Source organism: Protomyctophum bolini (assembly GCF_963924005.1).
Source record: "Protomyctophum bolini genome assembly, chromosome: 10".
Lineage (NCBI taxonomy): Eukaryota > Metazoa > Chordata > Actinopteri > Myctophiformes > Myctophidae > Protomyctophum > Protomyctophum bolini.
Genome location: NC_137871.1, coordinates 11,034,637 through 11,055,546, shown reverse-complemented (window position 1 = coordinate 11,055,546; position 20,910 = coordinate 11,034,637). Strand labels below are relative to the sequence as shown.

Genomic DNA, 20,910 nt, shown 5'->3' with positions numbered 1-20,910 from the left:
AAAAACTAAGCTACGATGACTCAAACAAAGACTAAATAATATACTGACAATTTCGTCAACAAATACAAACTAAGACTAAAATGTTAGGGAGGGACTAGTGGACAAGAGATTCAGCACAAGTCCTTTTACAATTAGTGAAATTGCTGAAAATAGCCGATCTACAAGCTCACAACGCGTCAACGGCATCAAGGCCCGCCAAAACACATTTTGTTCGACTAAATCAACTGTAGATGTAGTCGACTAAGATCTTATGATATTTAGTCGACTAAAACTAGACTAACACTAAAACATTCCAGGTGACTAAAACTAAATGAAAACTATTCAAGAGACCGACTAAAAACCAAAATCTGATGCCAAAAAAAAACAAACACTGGATGTCGGCAGCAAACCCATCTCAGAGGCAAATATTGTACTTTTTTTACCCCATAATAATTATTCGACAATTTGACTAGTACAATGTTACTAATGCAAGATACATTATCCCCATTTTACACTGAGTTTAGACAATCTTAGATTTGCTATTTTCGAAGAAATTACAAACTTCATTCATAAGTATATTTTGATGCCAATATTGTATTACTTTTTAAGTCAAGCCAAATGCGGAATACAGGAATTTTACTTTACTACCGTTTTACTTTACTACTTCTTCCACCAATGGCTGAGACAAGATGCACAAACTCATGCCGCGCGCACACTCTCTCTCTCACTCACACACACACACACACACACACACACACGAAGCATACAACCAGGTGCACATTCCTGTGGGAGGGGAGAAGCCACCTCCCACCACACCAATCACGCTGCAGCAGTGCCAGTTGTCAGGAACACCTGTTGCACAGAGACACCAGGGAGCTCACGGCCCGTCAGTCAGACTTACACCGTCCTCTTGTCCTGTCTCATCAGCTTGGACGAGAACTCGCTCAGGATGTCGAGAAACGCCAGGTTGAGGGGAGTGTTCCCTTCTCCCTGGGGACTGGGCTCTTTGAACGCAAACTCTATGCCATCCCTGAGAGAGAGAGAGAGAGAGAGAGAGAGAGAGAGAGAGAGAGAGAGAGAGAGGTGGAGACAGAGGTAGAGAGAGAGAGAGAGAGGGGGATATATAGTCAAAGATAGATGGAGAGAAGGGAGGAAGAACAAGGTAATAAAAATAAAGCATGCATTGACAAACCACACCAAACAGGATGTTCCCCGATAACCGAATGAATGAATTCAAAATCCCAGGATGTCACACTGAATAGTTCGCATATTTTGCTTTTGCATGCTTCTCAATAGCTGCCACGGTGATTTATAACAGCTTTAAACCAGACGTGAAGAACACGGCATTCGTGTCTGATAATACAACGGTTATTTATGTCTTAAAATCCCCGCCATTCCATTACAACACAACCTGTCAAAGTGGCTTAGAACACAAACGCCATATGGCAGTATAACCCATTCTGAACGGGAACCCATTTCGGTGTTGGCATCATGTTATGCTTTAGCTATTGAAAAAATAGCAGATCTACAAGCTCGTAGCGCGCCACCGAGTGGCTCGCGACAAGCTTGTAGGTCTGCTATTTTTTTTTAAATCGAAGAACGTCTGACATTTTTAGAATCTGATCTCAGGTCAGAATGGGTTATAAATCAGACCAGTGTGTGTCCAGTGGAAACCTCGTATGAATCTGATCTCAGGTCAGAATGGGATAATATAAATGAGACTCACTTGTGCAGCATGGCGATGGCGTCTCTGGTTTTGACCTGGTCCAGACCGAAGGTGAGAGAGAAGCGACGAGCCAACTCCTTGATCCCGCAGAACGCCGAGGAGGACCGGTCGAACGTGTGACCCAGTTCTGACAACATCTCGTTAAACAGCTGGAGAAGACGACAGTGGCAATGATCCGTTTAGAAACAGTCTCACGTGCATAAGGCTGTGCGTGTGTGTGTGTGTGTGTGTGTGTGTGTGTGTGTGTACCTGTTGCAGACCGAGGATCAAGGTCTTGGCACACTGAATCTTGTCAATCTGCCGAGTCTTACTCATCGTCTCCTTGATGATGTCACCGTAGTCGTTGTAATACTACCAATAAAGACACAGCAAGAAATCCTTGAGTCAAGTATACTAAAAATACACAACATTTGAGACTACAATAGTAATACACAACAAGACTAAAGCCCCTAACCACACCAAAGGGTCGAGACGGTTTTAGCGCTGTGGCGGTGTGATATGTCTTGTTGCACGTTATTCAATGGCCCAAACCACACCAAAGGGTTCGAGACGGTTTTAGCGTTAACTCCTTGCAACCGTTTGGACCCCAAGGAGTTGCATGGAGACCCTTTGGTGTGGTTAGGGCTTAAGACTACAGAACAAAATACAAAAGATACACACTTCCATTCGTGCAAAAGTAGAATGGTTTCCAGCCATGCAAACTTTTTTGTTAAAGCCATCACCACCCTCCCAGAATAGTGATATATAACAATCTCACCTCCCACCCCCCCCCCCCCCCCACTAGCGACGTCTCACCTTCCCAGTGTTAGAGATATAAACGCTCAATGTCTCACCCTCATGTACTGTTTGAAGATGTCCGCTCCTGTCGACATCTCCACCACACAGTAGATGATCAGTTTACAGTACGCCGCCAGAAGATTCCTCCTCTTGTGGAGAGCTTCGATCTTCTGTGCCTCATCGTCCTGCTGTCCATCTGATGGGACACACGGACACACAGTGTCAGCCACTCAAAAACCACAATAGTATCCATCAGGGACTTAGTGGCAAAATCTCAATTTATGTCGTCGCCGTTGCGGAGAAACCTTGAACTTGTAATACAAATAATTGTGACAAACGATTTAATTGTATATATTTCTTAATTTGGAACATTTAAGAGAAAATTACCCTTCTTTGTGGTTTTTAGGTTGTGAACAAACAAGCCCTAATTGATTAAATCAATTAATTACCAGCTGCATTATTATTATCTGTGGGTCTGCTGCTGACGTTATGCCACTTTTTAGCTGCGCTCCGCTGTTATGCTCAAATTAGTGACCCTAAAGAATTCTGAGGCAACATGGCTGGAGACGAGGCAGCCAAACTAGCCATGCCGTGCAGACGATGGGATGTTATGGGTTGTTGCCAGTGGTGGCAGCTGTCGTGACAGAAATAAGCTAAGCAGCCTCCAAAAACCAAACCAGGCAAGCAACTGTGAATGAATCCACGTTAGGCTGGAAATATGCAGGCTTGGCAACCAGTAGCAGAAAATGATCTCCAGTGTGTACTACCCGGTCGGAAACTATGGCAAGCTAATATTGACCAGCTTGTAGCTGGTAAAAATGCACAAGGCACGACATGACTAATAAATATACACAGAAATTACCAGTACAATAGTCTAATCTTGACATGTACAATATATATATCATCATCATACTATAATCCAGCGAATGTCTGAATGTCTGTCTGAATGAATGTCACTGACAGAGCGTTATCTCATCATTGGCTGCACCAATCACTCCCACTTTTCACACAGGCATGGACCATAATTATATGGAGGTCTTAACGGAGCCCTTTTTTTCGATTTGACACATTAATGATTAATAATGAATTTATTAGTGGATTAAAACAGCCATTTACAGCCGTGGTCTCCGTCTGTGGTCCATCTCCGACCGAGCCACACTATTAGCACACATCTCTCCATGCCAAAATAATTCTGCACGCTCCCAGAATCCAGCTAGGCTACTTTTTACAGACGCAACTGTCATATTTACTGTACAAATATTGTTTTTACATCACCACACGATGGGCAATGCGCCCGGGCGCAATACCCCCCACGGCCACAAGATGGGGGCAAATATCTCACAACGGGTAAGGGCTAGTATATTGTAATATTCGAAAACTTTTTCCAACAAAGAAACGATTATGCAACAACAATGGGCATTATCTCAACTATTTGCGATCAGATGATAATGCAATAACTGTGACAGGACTATATGGTACCTGTGCTGTTCGTCTCGTCGTCCTGGTCGATGAAGACGTGGGTGAGGATGAAGGAGAGGAGTTCGGCCTGGAGAGTATCGTCCGGAGAGTAGACCAAAGGCTCCAGATAGTCTCGGCCTACTGAGACCATCTGATGGCTGAAGATCAACAGAACGTCACACAGGATGGTGAACGCCTGGAGAAGGTAAGAGGGAGGAGAGTGGAAGAGAGAGAGAGAGAGAGAGAGACATGGAGAACGAGAAATTAGGACGGCATCTTTCGGCGAGTTCCATTTATCCACTTAAGACCTCTAGACTTGTGAAATGATAGGTGTTGTTCCCTCTGGTAACGAGATAAATAACGTGTCACACACGGGTTAAAGCCATTGGATTTCACATTTAAAGCAAAGCGATATTTTGTGGTCAAAGGTAAGTACATTAGTTTTCAGATGGGATCTAGATAGATAGATAGATCTATCATTTGCAAAAGTGTTAACAGTCATTACAATAATACTTCATGACTCAACTGATAAAATTGTACACAAACGCAACATGGGGAAAGCACAATGTGGAGGAGACCTGCATTCAAACTCCTGTGTGGCAAACTACCGTATCTTATAAATACCTGAAGTTTGTCTCTGTGTTAAATGAACAGATTAGAAACGCTCCGTTTATTTTTGGCAATAAATCCATGAATAATAATTACAGCTCCCATGACTAAGCATCGATCTAGCTCTGCTCAACTGCAAAGCAGGAGCACTATCCTCTAAGATAAAGTCTGTAAATGTACAGTAGCTACAAGAGGACTTACAACTTAGGACAGAATTGATTCAGCCTCATCTTATATAAATTCACACTGGCTGTCAGGCTGCCTGTACTCAATTATACTGTAATTTTAAATGTTTTCCTCCCCTTTGTTTCACAATGTAATGCATAAAATAATGTTAAAGGAGCATTCCTTGCTAGAAGGCTTTCTTAGCTTTATTTGTAGTTGTTACGTCCCACCAAAGAGGGGATGTTATTATTTGTACAAAAGTGCATTATTGGCTGTTTCCACTAAAATAAGCCCTCAATGGGGTTTGGGTCTTTGTGCCAATTCGCTTATTCCCATCGAAATAAGTAGTAAAGTGTGCCGCTTGGGATACTGTTTACATTATGAAGAGAGGATATATACAAAAAAAAGATTTTTGAGCGATGGAAATAAGCGAACACCCCATAGCCCCATTCAATTCAATGGAATTCAATTCAATTCATTGAGCGCTTATGGTAGGGGAAATAGCCAATAATGCGCTTTTGCACAAAATAACACCTGGACCTCTTTGGTGGGGACATAACTACAAATAAAGGTAAGAAAGCATGGAATTCTCCTTTAATGCCAATAGAAAATGTCTCAAAAGTCGAACTATAGCACAGGAACAATCATCCCAATGATCTGCTATTAATCTATCATCTATAATTACATGACACGACAGCCATGTTAACACACACACACACACACACACACACACACACACACACACACACACACACACACACACACACACAATGTCATTAACAGCTAAACATTGCTCTCAAAAATGTTTTGAAAACATTTGAGCGAGGAATAGATGGCCAGCGCGACACAGGAACTACCTGACGGCTATGGCCGTTTTTTTAACCCAAGGAGTGTTTTCTGTGCAAACTACTAACTTGGAATGGATTCAGAATGAAAATCAATTTTTTTATTTTTTTGCCTATGGTCACATATATAAACCCCTATAAAATAATTGCTCAATGCCGACAGCCGGTCAGCAAGTGGTATTCATGAATGTATGTATGTAGACAATATTTTAGGCCAATAAAAAAAAAAACACACCACTCCACGCCCCCGGCTGCCGGACTATGTGTGTACACACTACACACATTGCTCACCACACACACACACACACACACACACACACACACACGCACACACACACACACACACACACGCTTGGAGCAGTCTTTGCATGCACATCGAAACCCCAAAAACCAAACACATGGGATAGGATTAAGCCAAGTGCACGTTACCTGTTCTTTGACCGCTGTGTTGACATTAGTGAGGTAGCGTTGACACATCATACAGAACGCCCTCATCTGTTTCCTCAACGTCACCATATCGTCCTGATTTACGAGATAAAGCAACACAAACATCATTAATGTCACATTAGCACTCGCACGCAGCCACAGCCCAGTGCTTTTACAACCCATGGAGAACGGAGTGCCGCTCACCTTTCTGGAGCTTCCTTCAGACAGCTTCGCCAGTTGCCACTGAATTACATAGTGGGTACACTGCAGAGAGTGGATCACTATCTGCTCGCACACACACACACACACACACACACACACACACACACACACACACACACACACACACACACACACACACACACACACACACACACACACACACACACACACACACACACACACACACATTAACAGTGTACCAGGGCTGTTATAATTTAACTAAAGCCCAGATTTAAATAATTTTGTTAAGTGAAACAGAAAAGAAGTTAACTAAATGAGAACTAATACAGAATGCAAAACGAACTAAAATTAAATAGAATTGCATGTAATACACCCGCATTCTTTCATTCAACTTATCTATAAATCAAGTACCTGAAAAAACAGGAAATTAATTCGATGCACTCGTAAATTTAAGACTAAAAAAAATACAAATATACTAATATTTTAAAACTATAATAAGTCCGGTGAATACCAACCTGCTCGGGCATGTCTCCGTTCTCGATGCCCGTGTTGAGCAGCTTGAAGTTGCTGGTGAACAGGTCCCACCCCGAGAGATCATGAGCACTGGAGTGAGATGGAGTGTGTCAGTTTCACACGCGAGAAATCTTATTTCATTTGCCGAAAAATGTGTCAGTTAATTTGCCAATAGTCTCATTTCATAAGTAGTTGTACACGGTCACAATGCAGCAGTGAGCTTATAGATATGGAACATGACATTTATCGTCTGCTCGTATGCCCAAAATAGAGATGCCAGGTTGAAGGATTTTTCATTTAGACCACAAGATGGTAGTAAAATAAAGTAATGTCCCCATACTTGTGGAAAGCTGTGATCCTCTTCAGTGTGGACAGAACCTGGTAAGCATCGTCTTCATCTGCTTCTTCACCCTGGAGAAAGACAATGATAGAGAACGACCTTTAGAGATATAATATACCTGAAAGGAGGTCAGACTTGTGCCCGACTGGCACCACATTTAGGCCTGACCTCAACATTCTTTTTAAATCTTCTAAATCCTCCAGTTTTCTGAAATAAATATTTTCACGATTTTTCAAAAATAGCAGACCTACAAGCTCGTAGTGCGCCACTCGGTGGAAGGCTCTATGAGCTTGTAGATCTGCTATTTTTCAATAGCTAAATTATAACATAATGTTTAAAACACCAAAAGGGGTTCCCAGATCAATCCCAGAATCAGAGGTAGCAGAAGATGCACACGTTCACCTACCTACTGCCCTCACTAAATTAACCAACCAGTAGAGGGCAGCAGTGAGGGCTACAGTACTAATGTACTTGGGAAGAATCAATTCAGAGAAAAAGATCCAAGGTGTTATTTTAGCCAATTTGGTGGGAGTATATAATACGAACATTTTAAACAAGCACAACTTGGCTGTGGTTGGAGATATTGTTCATAGTCTGCCACTGAGAAAGTTTGCTTGGGCGTTGAGCCAGAACAATAGCTTTAGCTATTGAAAAATAGCAGATCTACAAGCTCATAGCGAGCTTGTGAGGTCTGCTATTTTTGAAAAATCGAAGAACGACTGACGTAGAAACATAGCTTTTTCAGAAAACTGTCATTTTCAAAACGAAATTTGACGAAATTTTACTTAATCCCAAAATAGTCTTTGTCGTTGCCATTATCGTCTACCTCTTGCAGGAAGTCCTCCAGTAGTCTGTTGAACTTGTCCACCAGTTCGTCTAGTAGCTGCGAGCGGGCGATGTCCACCCTGTTGTAGATGGTGTACTCCTCGTTGCAGAGGGCGTGGTAGGTTCTGGAGCAGGCCTCCAGGACCTCGATGTCCGTGTGTTTCTCTACGATCTCTCGGATCTGACGGAGTAACGACTCCAAGTGCTGAGAGGAAGACGACGAGATGAGAGAGAGAGAGAGAGAAGGTTTCAATGTGCGATTATAGGGATGTGAAACTATTCATTTGGCAAATCGATGAATCGAGGCCGCAAATTGACGCGTTGATGGATTTTTTTTTCTCCTTTTATTTTGTCGCTGCACAGCATTTGAGGGCAGCACAACTAAAATTCCTTTAAAGTGCCACAACTTCTTCAGATGCACCCATAGTGTTTAGAATTTGCATCAAAATCAATCAATAATAGTTAATTTTGTAACCAATAAACAAACAAATGTGTTTATTTAACACGGCAACAAGAATAATCCGTATAGGCAGCCTCAGTTGACACTTGACATTATTCTAACAACGCCTCTTAAAACCCAACCTAAAGTTTTCTGAAAACCTTCAAATTCTTACAAATAAAAAACAAATAAACGCTTGCGTTACCTTCTCCAGACGTCCTGTGGTATAGATCTCCAGGTCAAAGTACTGGGGAAGCTGCAGCAGGTTGGTCACCTTCTCTGCATCCACATTATACTGCATCACACACACACACACACACACACACACACACACACACACAGATCAATTTAGCTAACTGACTTGCAATATTCACCAACCATTACGCAAATTAGGGGCCCCATTTCCACAGAAAGCATCTTTTGGAGCGCTCCTCATCCTACCACCGAGCGTCACATTTCAGCACGTCCAGCTTTTCTTTTTTTTTCTTTTGCTAGAGCGCTCTGGAGTACAGAATTGATACAATTTGGGGAGAGGAGCACCACCACTCGTCAATGTCACTTTCCTGCACGGAGGGCTGGACAGAGACACTTTTGCTCGGTGCATGTGTGGCGCTCTGGAGAACAATATCTTAAGCACTCTTATGCAAATAAGAGTATGCAAATATGCTTTCTTTAGACAGTTTCCTTAAACCTTTCCGAATGATGACTACGATCTAGCGCTGGTCCATAGCTCTAATGCCGTTGCAATTAGAGCTATGCTACCGATGACTGCCGGGGCTGACCAGCCTCTCAGCTTTAGCGTAAATAAAAATAACGATTTTGCTTCTCACCAATACAAAAGGTATAAGAAAGCCTTCTTTCCTAAGTGGAAGCACTCTGAGCCCCCCCACCACACGTATAAAAGGTACTTTTTGGCCAAAAAGGGATTTGTTTTCCACCGAAAGAATCTTTTAGTTACTCCACTGCTCCTTCTACCGATATTGCCAAGAGAAAACCCTCATAAAGAATATTTTTCCTCTGGTGAAAAAAATATATTTTTCTGGCCAAAAAGTACCGTTTATACGTGTGGTGGGGGGGCTCAGAGTGCTTCCACTTAGGAAAGTAAGGCTTTCTAATGACACAAACAGCCTTTGTATTGGCGAGAAGCTAAAACGTTCTTTTTTATATACGCTAAAGACGAGAGGCTGGTCTGCATTTATGCGAGCCCCAGAGGTCATCGGTAACATAGCTCTAAATGCAACGGCATTAGAGCTATGGACCAGAGATCCAAGTACGACCCAACCCTCGAGGCATACACAAACTAGATGTTTTCATAGAGAACTACAGGTTCTCACAGTGAGAGCAACAGCGGTCATGTAAGGACGTCTGTGACTCTGTGCTGTGTGTGTGTGTGTGTGTGTGTGTGTGTGTGTGTGTGTGTGTGTGTGTGTGTGTGTGCTGTGTGTGTGTGTCATACATACTTTGGCCAGCAGAGGGGGCAGTGTCACAGCAAATAGCTCTGTCATCCTGGTTCTGTCATCCAACTGTGTCTTCTTCTCCTTGGCTGTCATCACCTGATCATGCAAGCATAATAAATATTGAACTGGACAACTCCCCAAAAGTCTCTCTCTATATGAGCTAAATTATGAACGAACGTAATTTAAAATCATTAGGCAAAGCAGCAAGCGTTGATAGGAGTTCAGAATAGATAGGGTAGCACAATGATGACTAAAATGTACAATCTTGATTATTTTATTTGCCGAATACCGTAATCATCATTATTAATCATAATCATTGATTTTTGGTGGGAAAGGATGATGTTATGGGCAAAATATGTAAAGGCCTATGTGGCCTTTATTGTGCTGTGAGCTTGATGGACGTGGAGATGCGTTGAAATGTTTTGGGCCCTTGTGGACTCAGTTAACGGAGATCATGGTGCAAAACAGCTGACCAAAATAAGAACTTTTGAATTGATTGCCAATTTCCACAATTACACAACTGTGAAGCGTGAAATTACAATTTCCGATTACGTTCGGTTGAGTCAAAACAACCCTTCCGACCATGAACCACAGGCACAAGAAAAGGGAATAATAATAATAATAATAACAATAATAATAATAATACGCTGTGAATCTCACCCTTTTCCCGGTTCCTCTTCCAACAGGCGGATGACACTCAGCGGCCTGCCGTACCGTACAGAGCATGATCTCTATCAGAGCCGTCTCCTGTCGGTCTGTCAGAGCTGCAGGACAAACGGGAGACAAAAAAAATATTTTCACGATTTTTCAAAAATGGCAGATATTTTTCAATAGCTAAATTATAACAATGTTTAAAACACCAAAAGGGGTTCACGCTCAAAACGGGTTAACTACATTGGAACAAAAAGGAGCAGACTTTACATAATGTATTTTCGCATTTACTCAAAACTGCCACTATTGTGGCATGCACCAGTAGGTCTGACCTGGACTTGAGTGTCAACCGTGAAAAATGGTCCTGTCCAGTCAAGTAAAAATATATTTGAAAGAAAACTATTCCACATATTTTTTCCAAATACAAATAAAATGAGCTCTTTACCTTCTTCTCCTGGCAGTGGATCGTCCAGCAGTAAACTGCTCATACAGTCCCAGTCTTTCAACACCTCTGGACCACAGTCCCATAGAGAGTCTACCAGGTAGGCCGCATGTTCATGGAGCTGAAAAGACAACGCGTGGTTATCCAGCAAAGAAATCACCGATCCATTTATACCGCTGCATATTGTGTATAATATATACAGCTAGAACTAGAATCAACGTTCCGTCACAAACTGACTTAATGATCCATAAAAATGCAACTATGAATGCTTGGTTCCATTTTGGGTTCCATTTGTGTACGCTCTTTGAGTTAACCCACTCTGAACGGGAACCCATTTCGGTGTTAGCATCATGTTATGCTTTAGCTATTGAAAAATAGCAGATCTACAAGCTCATAGCGCGCCACCGAGTGGCGCGCTACGAGCTTGTAGGTCTGCTATTTTTGAAAAATCGAAGAGCGACTGACATTTTTAGAATCTGATCTCAGGTCAGAATGGGTTAATCAGACCGGTGTGTGTCCAGTGGAAACCTCGTATGAATCTGATCTCAGGTCAGAATGTGTTAATAAACAACATGGTCATGTTTTTTTTTTTTCGTGTAGCGTACCTCGCTCTCCAGGAAGAAGAACACGGTGGTTTTGATGAGATTGGCATTGACACTATGTCTCCCTCTCCTCTTGGGGGCGCCCTCCTCTTCTGGTTCCTTATGGCTGAACAACCTGTGGTGGAGATGTGCTCTGCAGTTAATCACTGTATCCCTCTCTCTCATAAGAAGTCCTCAGAGATAACAGACTGTGGCTGTCAACACTGACAGACTACTTAAATGAAAGCCAAGTCAAGTGCAGAAACTCATTCAATCACACTTCCAATAATGGAATGTAAAAACTAACTTTGTGGACTTCTGCCGACATACGAAATAAAGGCTTAAAGAATCCATGTTTCACATTTCTAGGTCAGCCGTTTTAAAATTTCACAACTTGCCCCTCTATTACCCATAAGTAGTTAGTAGTGGAGTCTACACATTTCTAATGCAAACCACGCCTGATCTCTGCTCCTTGCCTCTTCCCTGCACTCTCTCCACCACTTTTCTTATCGTCTCCACCAGGCCGAAGGCTTGGGGAGAGAGTATGTTTTGCACTCCGTCCATCCGCCCGTTACCAGCTCATCTCCGGCACCGTTAACCTGATCAATGCTAAACTTTGCACACACACTCCCTGGATGCCAACGATGAACCTCTGCCCCAAAATATTCCAGAATGGCATATCTGTTATGGAACCCCTAGAGGCCAACTTTTGTAAAGAGATTTTTTTATATTACTCCTCCGGATTTTGTCCAAACATCCCGCAAATCGTTACACAGTATCTCTATAGTCATGTGCTCAAGACAGATCTGTATCCGATACTCAATTTACGAGAAATCCTTAACGCACTCTCCTACTAGGCTGAGGAATACATCCCACCCTTTTCACATTGGCCTGTTATAGTGCCACCAACAGGTGGATTTTTGCAAAACACATTTTTGGAACAAAAATCATCCAATTGCCATCAAAGGCATAAGAAACAAATGGCACCCTTTTCACATTGGCCTATTATAGCGCCACCAGGGGGCCACAACCCGACCTGGCGGTGACCTGTGCCCCGAGGGGCACTTTATCTAGTTCCCTCTGCTCTTTCCCCCATTCTTCCCTGTGCTCCCTCCTCCGTTCCTAACCTGCCTCTACTGTTCAAGAGACAAATCGCACCATCATGTGACAGCAGGTCCTCAATGTGCACACTGTGCAACAGCTAGAACAGATGTTATCAGGCAGGGTGACAGTATATGTTGTAAAGCAAATTAAGGTCATAGTGTTTTACATTTCAAAACAGTTATATTGGAAATATCTTTTTTCCACTAGCCTACACAAATGTGTTGTGTGAACACTTTTCTAAATAAAATAGTCTGTCCCCTACACTGGCAATCACAGTTTTGACACTTTAAGGAAGATCACCAGAGGTGTCCCCAAAATATATATTTTGGGTATATTTTGGGGACACCTAAATATTTCACAATATTTCAAAGGACAGCAGTCAGTGATCAGGGATCAAATTTAACTGGGTTAACATTGACTGTCATTAAAGGGCCAATAGACAATATGCAGCCACTAGATGTCGTACTTTTACAATACCTCTGTTGCACATGGTTCTCCGTTCCCCAGTCACATCTATAAGGGGCCATGCCCACGGAAAGTGCTTTTGAGCTGCCAGTGCCGAGCATCGCATTTCAACACGTGCCGAGTCCAGCGTCTTGTTTTTTTAGGGTGGACCGGTGGAGCACCCTGGGCGCTTTAAGTAGAAAATAGTTCGACCCACTCATAAGTCATCAATGTCACTTTTCAAGACCAGACCAAATCACAACAGAGGAGAGGCAGGACTAAATGAAAACTCTCATCCAATGCCCCTTTCCTTCCACAATGTGGATGATCAACAAACATGAGTTCGATCCTCCTGGCTGTGTCTGACATCCTGCTAATAATGGTGTCAATATACGCTCTGGACATGATATCCAAAACGCTCCTCAGGTCAAAAAGTGCTTTCTGTGGATCGATATAGTTCTATATAAGAATATATTTAGGGTCATATATAAGAATATATTTAGGGTCAAAGTAGTCAACCCAACTCAACCCAAGGCACAGCTAGGAGGTGCACCACCTACGTAGACACCCTGCAGCGTGAGAGTTAGCAACACTGCAGAGCATTTGGACTCACTGGGTGAGTCTGTGGATGTATCATTTTCTTTCCATTGTTCTACCTACGTATACACACATGGATGCTTGAACCTCCAACTAGACAATCAGCAGACGCCCTTATAGGGTGACTTACAAAGTACACGGTAAGATACATTGAATCCCAGTGGTTTAGGGTACACTGTCCATCTGTGTGCATGCATGCATGGACATTAAGAATCACTGTGACATACTTCTTGTAGAGGAATTCCCCGGCCGCGACGGCGACCGGCCGGTGGGCGGAGTAAACCAGGTGATAAACGCTCTCACAGTCCTCGGGGCTCAGCACCTCATCTGTACTACTGCGGAGTTGCATGGGCACGGACAGAGAGACACAGAGAGAGACAGAGAGAGAGAGAGAGAGAGAGAGAGAGGTCAGTCACCAAGGTTAGAGTACATGCTGGTGTCTGCCAGATTGAGCATCACATTGCACTGCAGGTACACTTTGATTTTATGTTCATTGTCAATTTTTCGTTTTCATTTGAAAAACGTATTTGAAAAAAAAAATAATAATAATAATGAAACAAACATAACATTACAAAAGGCACTAAGCATGCAGAGCATAGGAATTAAAAGCAGGACATGCAGACACTATCTGCAGAGATCACCTGTACAAAGCAACCTGATAATCGGTGTGCTTCAACAACCACCCATTGAATTTAACCCATTAAGACCCGAGGCCGATTCTACAAATGTCTTCCAAATCCTAACAGTTTTCTGATAAACGTATGCTCAAACCTTTTCATGTCAAGTAACCCCCCCCCCCCCCCTTTTCTTTTTTTAAAGATTTGCACACACACACACACACACACAAAAAAAGCAGATCTACAAGCTCGTATCGCAGCACAAAGTGACACAATATAAGCTTGTATATCTGCTATTTTTGAATAGTCAAAGTATAAAATGCTTTTTTTCCTCGTATCTCGCAGATGATTTCCCGGTGTGAATGGGTTAAGTTGGAGGGGAGAATAAACTCATAGAGAGAGAGAGAGTGAGAGAGAGAGAGAGAGAGAGAGACACTTCTGATACAGCCTGTACAAGCATCCTGACAATCTGTGTGCTGCAACGACAACATCCCATTGAACTTAAGTGGGAGGAAAACAAGCCTGCTGGTTTTATTACAACAGCTGGTTATCAGATAAAAAAAATAAAACAAACCAGATACTTACTGCAAGACTAGAGTGAGCAGTTTTATTGCTTGTACTGCAACATCATATTCCTTGTCTAGGGTCATAGAAACAATACGATCCTGTGAACAGAAGAAGAGGGGGATTTATTTTTTAATAAAGACTCATTTCACACCGATATGGCTTTTCATTTTCCTTTGATCAACTGTATTAACCGATTTCCCGAGTCCCGTGGTGGGAGTTCTGCTCTGGTTTGGGTGAAATATTAAGTAGTTCCGGTCATTTTGTGGGGGGCACAGGGACCACGCATTAAAAGTTAATTATTTGACTAAACTAGCGTCATTTGTATTGTTGACCTACGGTATTTCTACCATATAGTGCAACTTTCGTTTTTACCCCTCTATCACACGGAACTATGTTTTTTGTCTCCATATCACTACGCCCAAAAGAATAGTTCTATGTGATAGAGGGGTCAAAGTTGAACGAAGGTTGCGCTAATATTTTAGAAATAGGTCAACAATACAAATTGTACATTTTTTGGAATAATTTACTCCCATGTGTGTATATATACACATACCCCGACGCTAGGGGGCATCATATCCCAGGTCCGTATATATACGTACCCCAACGTATACTCCATCTATATAATCCCCTAATAGTCCCACAGCAGCGTTTGAAGGGACACGTCACCCTTTTTGCCCTTATCCTTTTAAATGTGTGCCTTTGTACCGCGACACTCGCCATGTAAAAGCTTCTATAAAAAAAAAAGGTAAACATTGTGTGCTTGTTTAGGGATGCACGATATTGATTTCTTGAAACGGATACCGATAACTTCTTGCTTCTCAAGACCGATAACCGATAATGACCCCCATTTAATGCCATTTATCTAAGGGACCTCAATTTATTATTTTTTATTTATATCGTAAAATCAATGTCAACTTAACTCATACAAATGGAACCAAATCATTTCGTTCCATTTGTAAACTCTGACTCCCCGGATCCCACTTTGAGAACCACTATTGTCTGTGTGTGTGCGTGTGTAAACACAAGTACAACACTATCCAAGTTCCAGTGATAGACGTTGTTGTTGTTGTTGTTAGCATATAAGTCATTAGCATGGTCTGTAGCATCAAGTAGCCTATTGCCAAACAGCTACTACTTCTACATTTCTCAACCAAAACGGTCGCGTTTCACAATGCTAGTATGCTACACAACTGGGGCAAATGAATAGACTACAACCGGTAACGAGTGACACGCATTCAACAGCGCGATGAACGAGCACCGATACGTCAGCTGCTGGGCTCAGACAGTCAGCGTCCGTAATGAATGTGAGTCAGTGAGTGAATGAGAGAGGGGCGATAGAAAGGAGAAGCGGGCGGGGCTATTAGCCCGCTATGGAACACACACGACTCGGGGAGTGTTTGGGCGCGCCACAGAAATGATAATGTTATCTGTCCGATAATTATGACGTCATAATTCCCGATATCAGGCCGATAATTATCGGGCATCCTTAGTTCCAATGATACTCGAGTGTGTGTAGAGTGTGTGTGTGTGTGTGTGTGTGTGTGTGTGTGTGTGTGTGGGGGGGGGGGGGGGGGGGGTGGGGGGGGGCGGGCAAACTCCGTCTTTTAAAGTGAACGTGTATGGTGGCCATTGGAAGTGGGGTTTATGCTAACAGTTAGCCGCAATAAATGAGTTAATGCGTGGCCCGCACATGGCCCCAGTGCCCCCCTCAAAATGACCGGAACTACTTAATATTCACCAAAACCAGAGCAGAACTCCCACCACGGGACTTGGGCAATCAAATAATACCACTATATCAACTTATCAACTTAAAAAATTGTGAACTATCCCTTTAAGTTGAAGTGGTGAGATATTGTGTTTGTTGTGTAAGTAGCACTGACCTTAAATCGACTGGTGAAGAGCTCTAGTCTGGTGTTGAGTTCCCTGTTGTAGTAGAGACCCTGTAGAGCTGTCAAACATTTCAAGCGCACCTCACCTTGCTGGGAAAGAAAAACAACAACAACACACAAAGGTTATAATTTATGAAAGGCTCAAACCGGATGGTAGTTTAGCAGCTTCACTAGCAAAGTGTTGTTAACAACAGGAGAGACTACAATAAAGGGTCTGCTATTTTCAACAACCACAAAATCTTGAAAGAAACCGAAATTGATTTGTGACACACTGCAAGAACAAATCCCGGTACGAAATATTTTCAGATGCGAGGTCTGTAAACCCTAATAATCGGGTCCCTAACTCCAAAACAAATCTAAAGCCAAGTGTGACCCACCTTATCGTGCATGGTCCATCCCACATATTTCAAATAGCTGTCATTGAGGAAGGCATCGCTGTAGAGTTTCATCCACACTCCAATCTCTTCTATACAGATGGCTCTGATCTCTGCTATCGAATCACTGACAATATGACAGATAACGGCAAAAGCATTAATACAGATTCCGTTAGGGTTATAACGATCTTTTTTTCTAATTGATGAATGCGTACATTTTTGGGGGAGATTATTCGAAAATCTGATTATAAGTTTTGACCACAAAATGACAAACATAACGCAAAATGATGGTAATTGCTTGTAAGATTATTTGAACCCAAACATATGTGCATCTTTAATTTTCTAAACTAGAACAGCAAGCAAGCATGCTCATGTAAATAGCACACATTAGCATTTAATAATGGATGGCATCGTCAGGTGTTAACCCAGTCTGAACGGGAACACATTTTGGTGTTAGCATCATGTTATGCTTTAGCTATTGAAAAATAGCAGATCTACAAGCTCATAGCGCGCCACCGAGTGGAGCGCTACGAGCTTGTAGGTCTGCTATTTTTGAAAAATCGAAGAACGACTGACATTTTTTAGAATCTGATCTCAGGTCAGAATGGGTTAATCAGACCAGTGTGTGTCCAGTGGAAACCTCGTATGAATCTGATCTCAGGTCAGAATGGGTTAGATGATTTCAGACACAGATGTGCAGGCCTACCGATATCGGTGAACAAACACTCCTTTGAATATCGCATTCATCATGTTTTCAATCTCGTCCTGATTTTCTTGGAGCTAAAGAGAAAAAGAAAGCACAAGAACATAATGTGAACACACTGGTTTGGTTAAAACACGAAGCTTCTTGGCCCAGGCCTCCGGTGTAGCCGGCTAGCGGTCCAGGCACCTAGGCTGCAAATGGTTCGAATCCCGATCCAGATGGCCGTGGCTGCGTGTCACTCCCCATCCCCTGCCAGTCTACTGTCCTATAAATAAAAAGGTGTAAAAAAAAAGGCCCAAGCTAATCTTCTAAAAAAAAACTAAATCATGAAGCTTCCTTTAAACACAACCATGTGTTTAGGCATGTTTTTTTCCCTCCAAAGCCCACACCGCCAATCAGGTGTTTTGACGTGTCTTACCATTAGTTTTACGCTAGATGGCGTTCTTCGCCAACATAATGAGTAACCAGTTCACTCTGCATTACACAGAGATCCAGGAGAACATGTGACCGCAAGATATCCACCGTTTATCTTCCTGTTTATTCTACCTGCGGAAACGCCTGTATCTCGCCTCCTTTGTTTTCCTCTGCCTTTTTGGGCGAGACTTGCCATTTTCAAATTTCAACTGATGATAAATGGGGAACGGATGGTCGAAATGAAGCGGAAGCTTAAAAAGGAAAATCGCTGTCGCTATAAATCGCTATTAGTTATAAAGCACAATTTTACATTCTTTAGAATCTCAAAAGTGCTACAGGGGTTAAAAGCACGACATGAAAACAGCATAGGCAACAAACAATTTCATGGGACACAGCCAGGCTAAACAATAGGGTCAAGTTAAAACTAGGTCAAATAAAAATTTAAGAAAATGCTTTGTTAAAAAGGTAGTTTTTATTTATTTATGTATTTACTGTGGCAGTAATTGAGTTAAGGTAAGGAAGGAGTGCCAAGCGGGCATTGTTATTTGTTAATGCAAGCGGACAGTGTGTGAAGACCATCTATACCACCATGCAGTGCGTCTGCTCAACGGTGAACCAGCAGATGGACGCCCAGTGGGACCTGCTGTTAATACGCAACATAATAAGAAACTGCCAATGGTAGCCGAATTGCACTCTGCAGTGCAGTGCGCTCCACACCGGGCACACACCTATGGAGGTGTTGCCTGTGCTATAAGCGGAGTGGATTTGTTCTGACAGCAGACAGGAAATGCTACAAAACAGAAACTATTTGTTCTGGCCCATGTTTCTAGTACTCAGGCTCACTGTCCAAACTGGATGATGCCAGCACACATATTTCCAGTAGCCAACAACAGACTATAAGAATGTGAGTCGCTGTTCCAAGTCATTAAGTAGCACAATTATGAAATTCGCTCAAAGCTTTTAGAGATACAAGGCTTTGACAATCCTGTTCTAATGGAGGCTCAATGGAGCTGGATTTAAAAACCCCATGGCTGGTGAGGACGGAGGCTCTCCATAGCAACCGGAGCAACGCTAAAAGGTAAATTGATGGCTGCCGCTTTCATATATGGAGTATACGGTTGTCTACGAACATGTACGTAGTTAGCACCTTTAGTACCTTAGCCTAGGGCTACGATTATAATCGTAGATAGCAGAGAAAAGGTTAAAGAACTAATTTCTTATTTAAGACAGTATACAGCTCGAGAAGAAATGCTGACAAGTTTACTATATTTATATACCGTACAAAAAAGGGTCTAACAGTGCGTAACGATCCATTAATCTAATAATGATGATGCAATTCAATCAATGGAAGCAGAAATATCAATTTCAACCTTTACAAGTGCAGTAAATTGTTGCAGAACACTTTCATTCTGCAAAAATAAAATAATTTAAATTAAAAGGCAACAGCATGGAGGCCGCTTGTCAATGTTAAACCTTTCAACTTCAGTGTACATTGTACAAGGTATTTCTTTTCCCCCTAAAACTGCCTTCTATACACCACTGAGGGATAGAAAGTACCATCCCAAACTAAAACACAAGCACACGATATAGGTGTATGACCCGGCACCAGGCTGACGGAAAACTCAAGTCAGATGAAACGGACGAAGAATCAAAACACAGCAGAAAGCCAACGCTTCACGTCTCCACAAAGCGAGACCGACCTCACCTCTTTACGTTTCTGCAATAGTAGCTCGAGTCTGTCGTTCGCCCGCTTCGCCACAATCTTGTTTCTCTCCGCTTCGTACTGTCTCTGGGTATTGTCCATGTTAATGCTCAGGTTCAGAGCTACATTCACCAGGGCTGTCATCAGCTTCATGGCTGCCAGAAAGAGGGAAAAAAAAGACAAAGTTTAACAGAACATCCTCAAACAGCCAGTGGCTGACTGGAAAATGCACTGATCACGCAATATGGTTACATCGTTGCCGTTTCAATTCCAGACAATGTGTTGCCATGTAATTCATTAGGGTTGTGATGGTATTAAAAAAAAGGGAAAAAAGCAATGTAATCCCATGGTTCAAACAATATGTAACTTTTTACATGTTGATGATAATGACACACAGGGCTGTATTTTGCGTGTCTCAAGTACCAGGTCTTATTACCTAACTTGAGTAAACTAAAGACCTGGAGGCGTGATCAATGCCATTTGGCTATTCCGAGTGGCCAAAGAGCATTGATCACGCCTCCAGGTCTTTAGTTTACTCAAGTTAGGTAATAAGACCTGGTACTTAAAGACACGCAAAATACAGCCCACAAGGTCATATGACAAAACAAGAACACAAACTCTCCCTCTCACACACACAGTCACACACCCCCTTACCTGCCAGTGTTGAGGTGTGTCTAAACGCTCGGACCTGCGAGTCCGACAGGCCGGTGAGGAGTGATATGACTGTGTCCATCATGTACTCGTCGTAGATGATGCTGTACTGGCACTGGCGCACCAGCACGGCGATAAACTCGCAGAAACTCGACTTGAATTTCTTCCACTGTGGCCCCGCTATAGTCAGAGGGTAGTCTCCGCTGTCCTGTAAGGGTACAGAAATGAAAATATCACATAAAATATTCTTTTTCCTTCCTATATCCGCTTGTTTTTTTTTTTTTACCCTTTCCAAAAGCAGTTTATAACATCCGTCTTGAGTGTTATATAATTTTTTTTATTATTATTTCTATTATTAGTAACACGGTTACCATGTAGTGTAACATAGCTCTATGTTTGTTGTAGGACTGTCCCAGAACATTAGATACTGGT

The 20,910-nt window shown here is 42.4% G+C and overlaps 1 protein-coding gene across 1 annotated transcript in view; it reads right to left on the bottom strand.

The window, feature by feature from the left end:
• stag2b (STAG2 cohesin complex component b) overlaps positions 1 to 20,910 on the bottom strand; it is a 36,919-nt gene that overhangs the window by 10,643 nt on the left and 5,366 nt on the right. Inside the window, exons 7-28 of the mRNA XM_080774629.1 lie at positions 20,482 to 20,686; positions 19,831 to 19,982; positions 17,715 to 17,788; positions 17,012 to 17,135; positions 16,626 to 16,724; positions 14,764 to 14,843; positions 13,789 to 13,896; positions 11,441 to 11,552; positions 10,839 to 10,956; positions 10,403 to 10,506; positions 9,746 to 9,838; positions 8,491 to 8,580; positions 7,848 to 8,051; positions 7,022 to 7,092; positions 6,684 to 6,771; positions 6,190 to 6,270; positions 5,989 to 6,081; positions 3,962 to 4,136; positions 2,539 to 2,678; positions 1,955 to 2,056; positions 1,706 to 1,854; positions 881 to 1,009 (exon numbers count right to left, since the gene is read on the bottom strand). Of these exons, the coding sequence (XP_080630755.1) occupies positions 881 to 1,009; positions 1,706 to 1,854; positions 1,955 to 2,056; positions 2,539 to 2,678; positions 3,962 to 4,136; positions 5,989 to 6,081; positions 6,190 to 6,270; positions 6,684 to 6,771; positions 7,022 to 7,092; positions 7,848 to 8,051; positions 8,491 to 8,580; positions 9,746 to 9,838; positions 10,403 to 10,506; positions 10,839 to 10,956; positions 11,441 to 11,552; positions 13,789 to 13,896; positions 14,764 to 14,843; positions 16,626 to 16,724; positions 17,012 to 17,135; positions 17,715 to 17,788; positions 19,831 to 19,982; positions 20,482 to 20,686 (2,591 nt within the window). The remainder of the gene's footprint in view (positions 1 to 880; positions 1,010 to 1,705; positions 1,855 to 1,954; positions 2,057 to 2,538; positions 2,679 to 3,961; positions 4,137 to 5,988; positions 6,082 to 6,189; positions 6,271 to 6,683; positions 6,772 to 7,021; positions 7,093 to 7,847; positions 8,052 to 8,490; positions 8,581 to 9,745; positions 9,839 to 10,402; positions 10,507 to 10,838; positions 10,957 to 11,440; positions 11,553 to 13,788; positions 13,897 to 14,763; positions 14,844 to 16,625; positions 16,725 to 17,011; positions 17,136 to 17,714; positions 17,789 to 19,830; positions 19,983 to 20,481; positions 20,687 to 20,910) is intronic.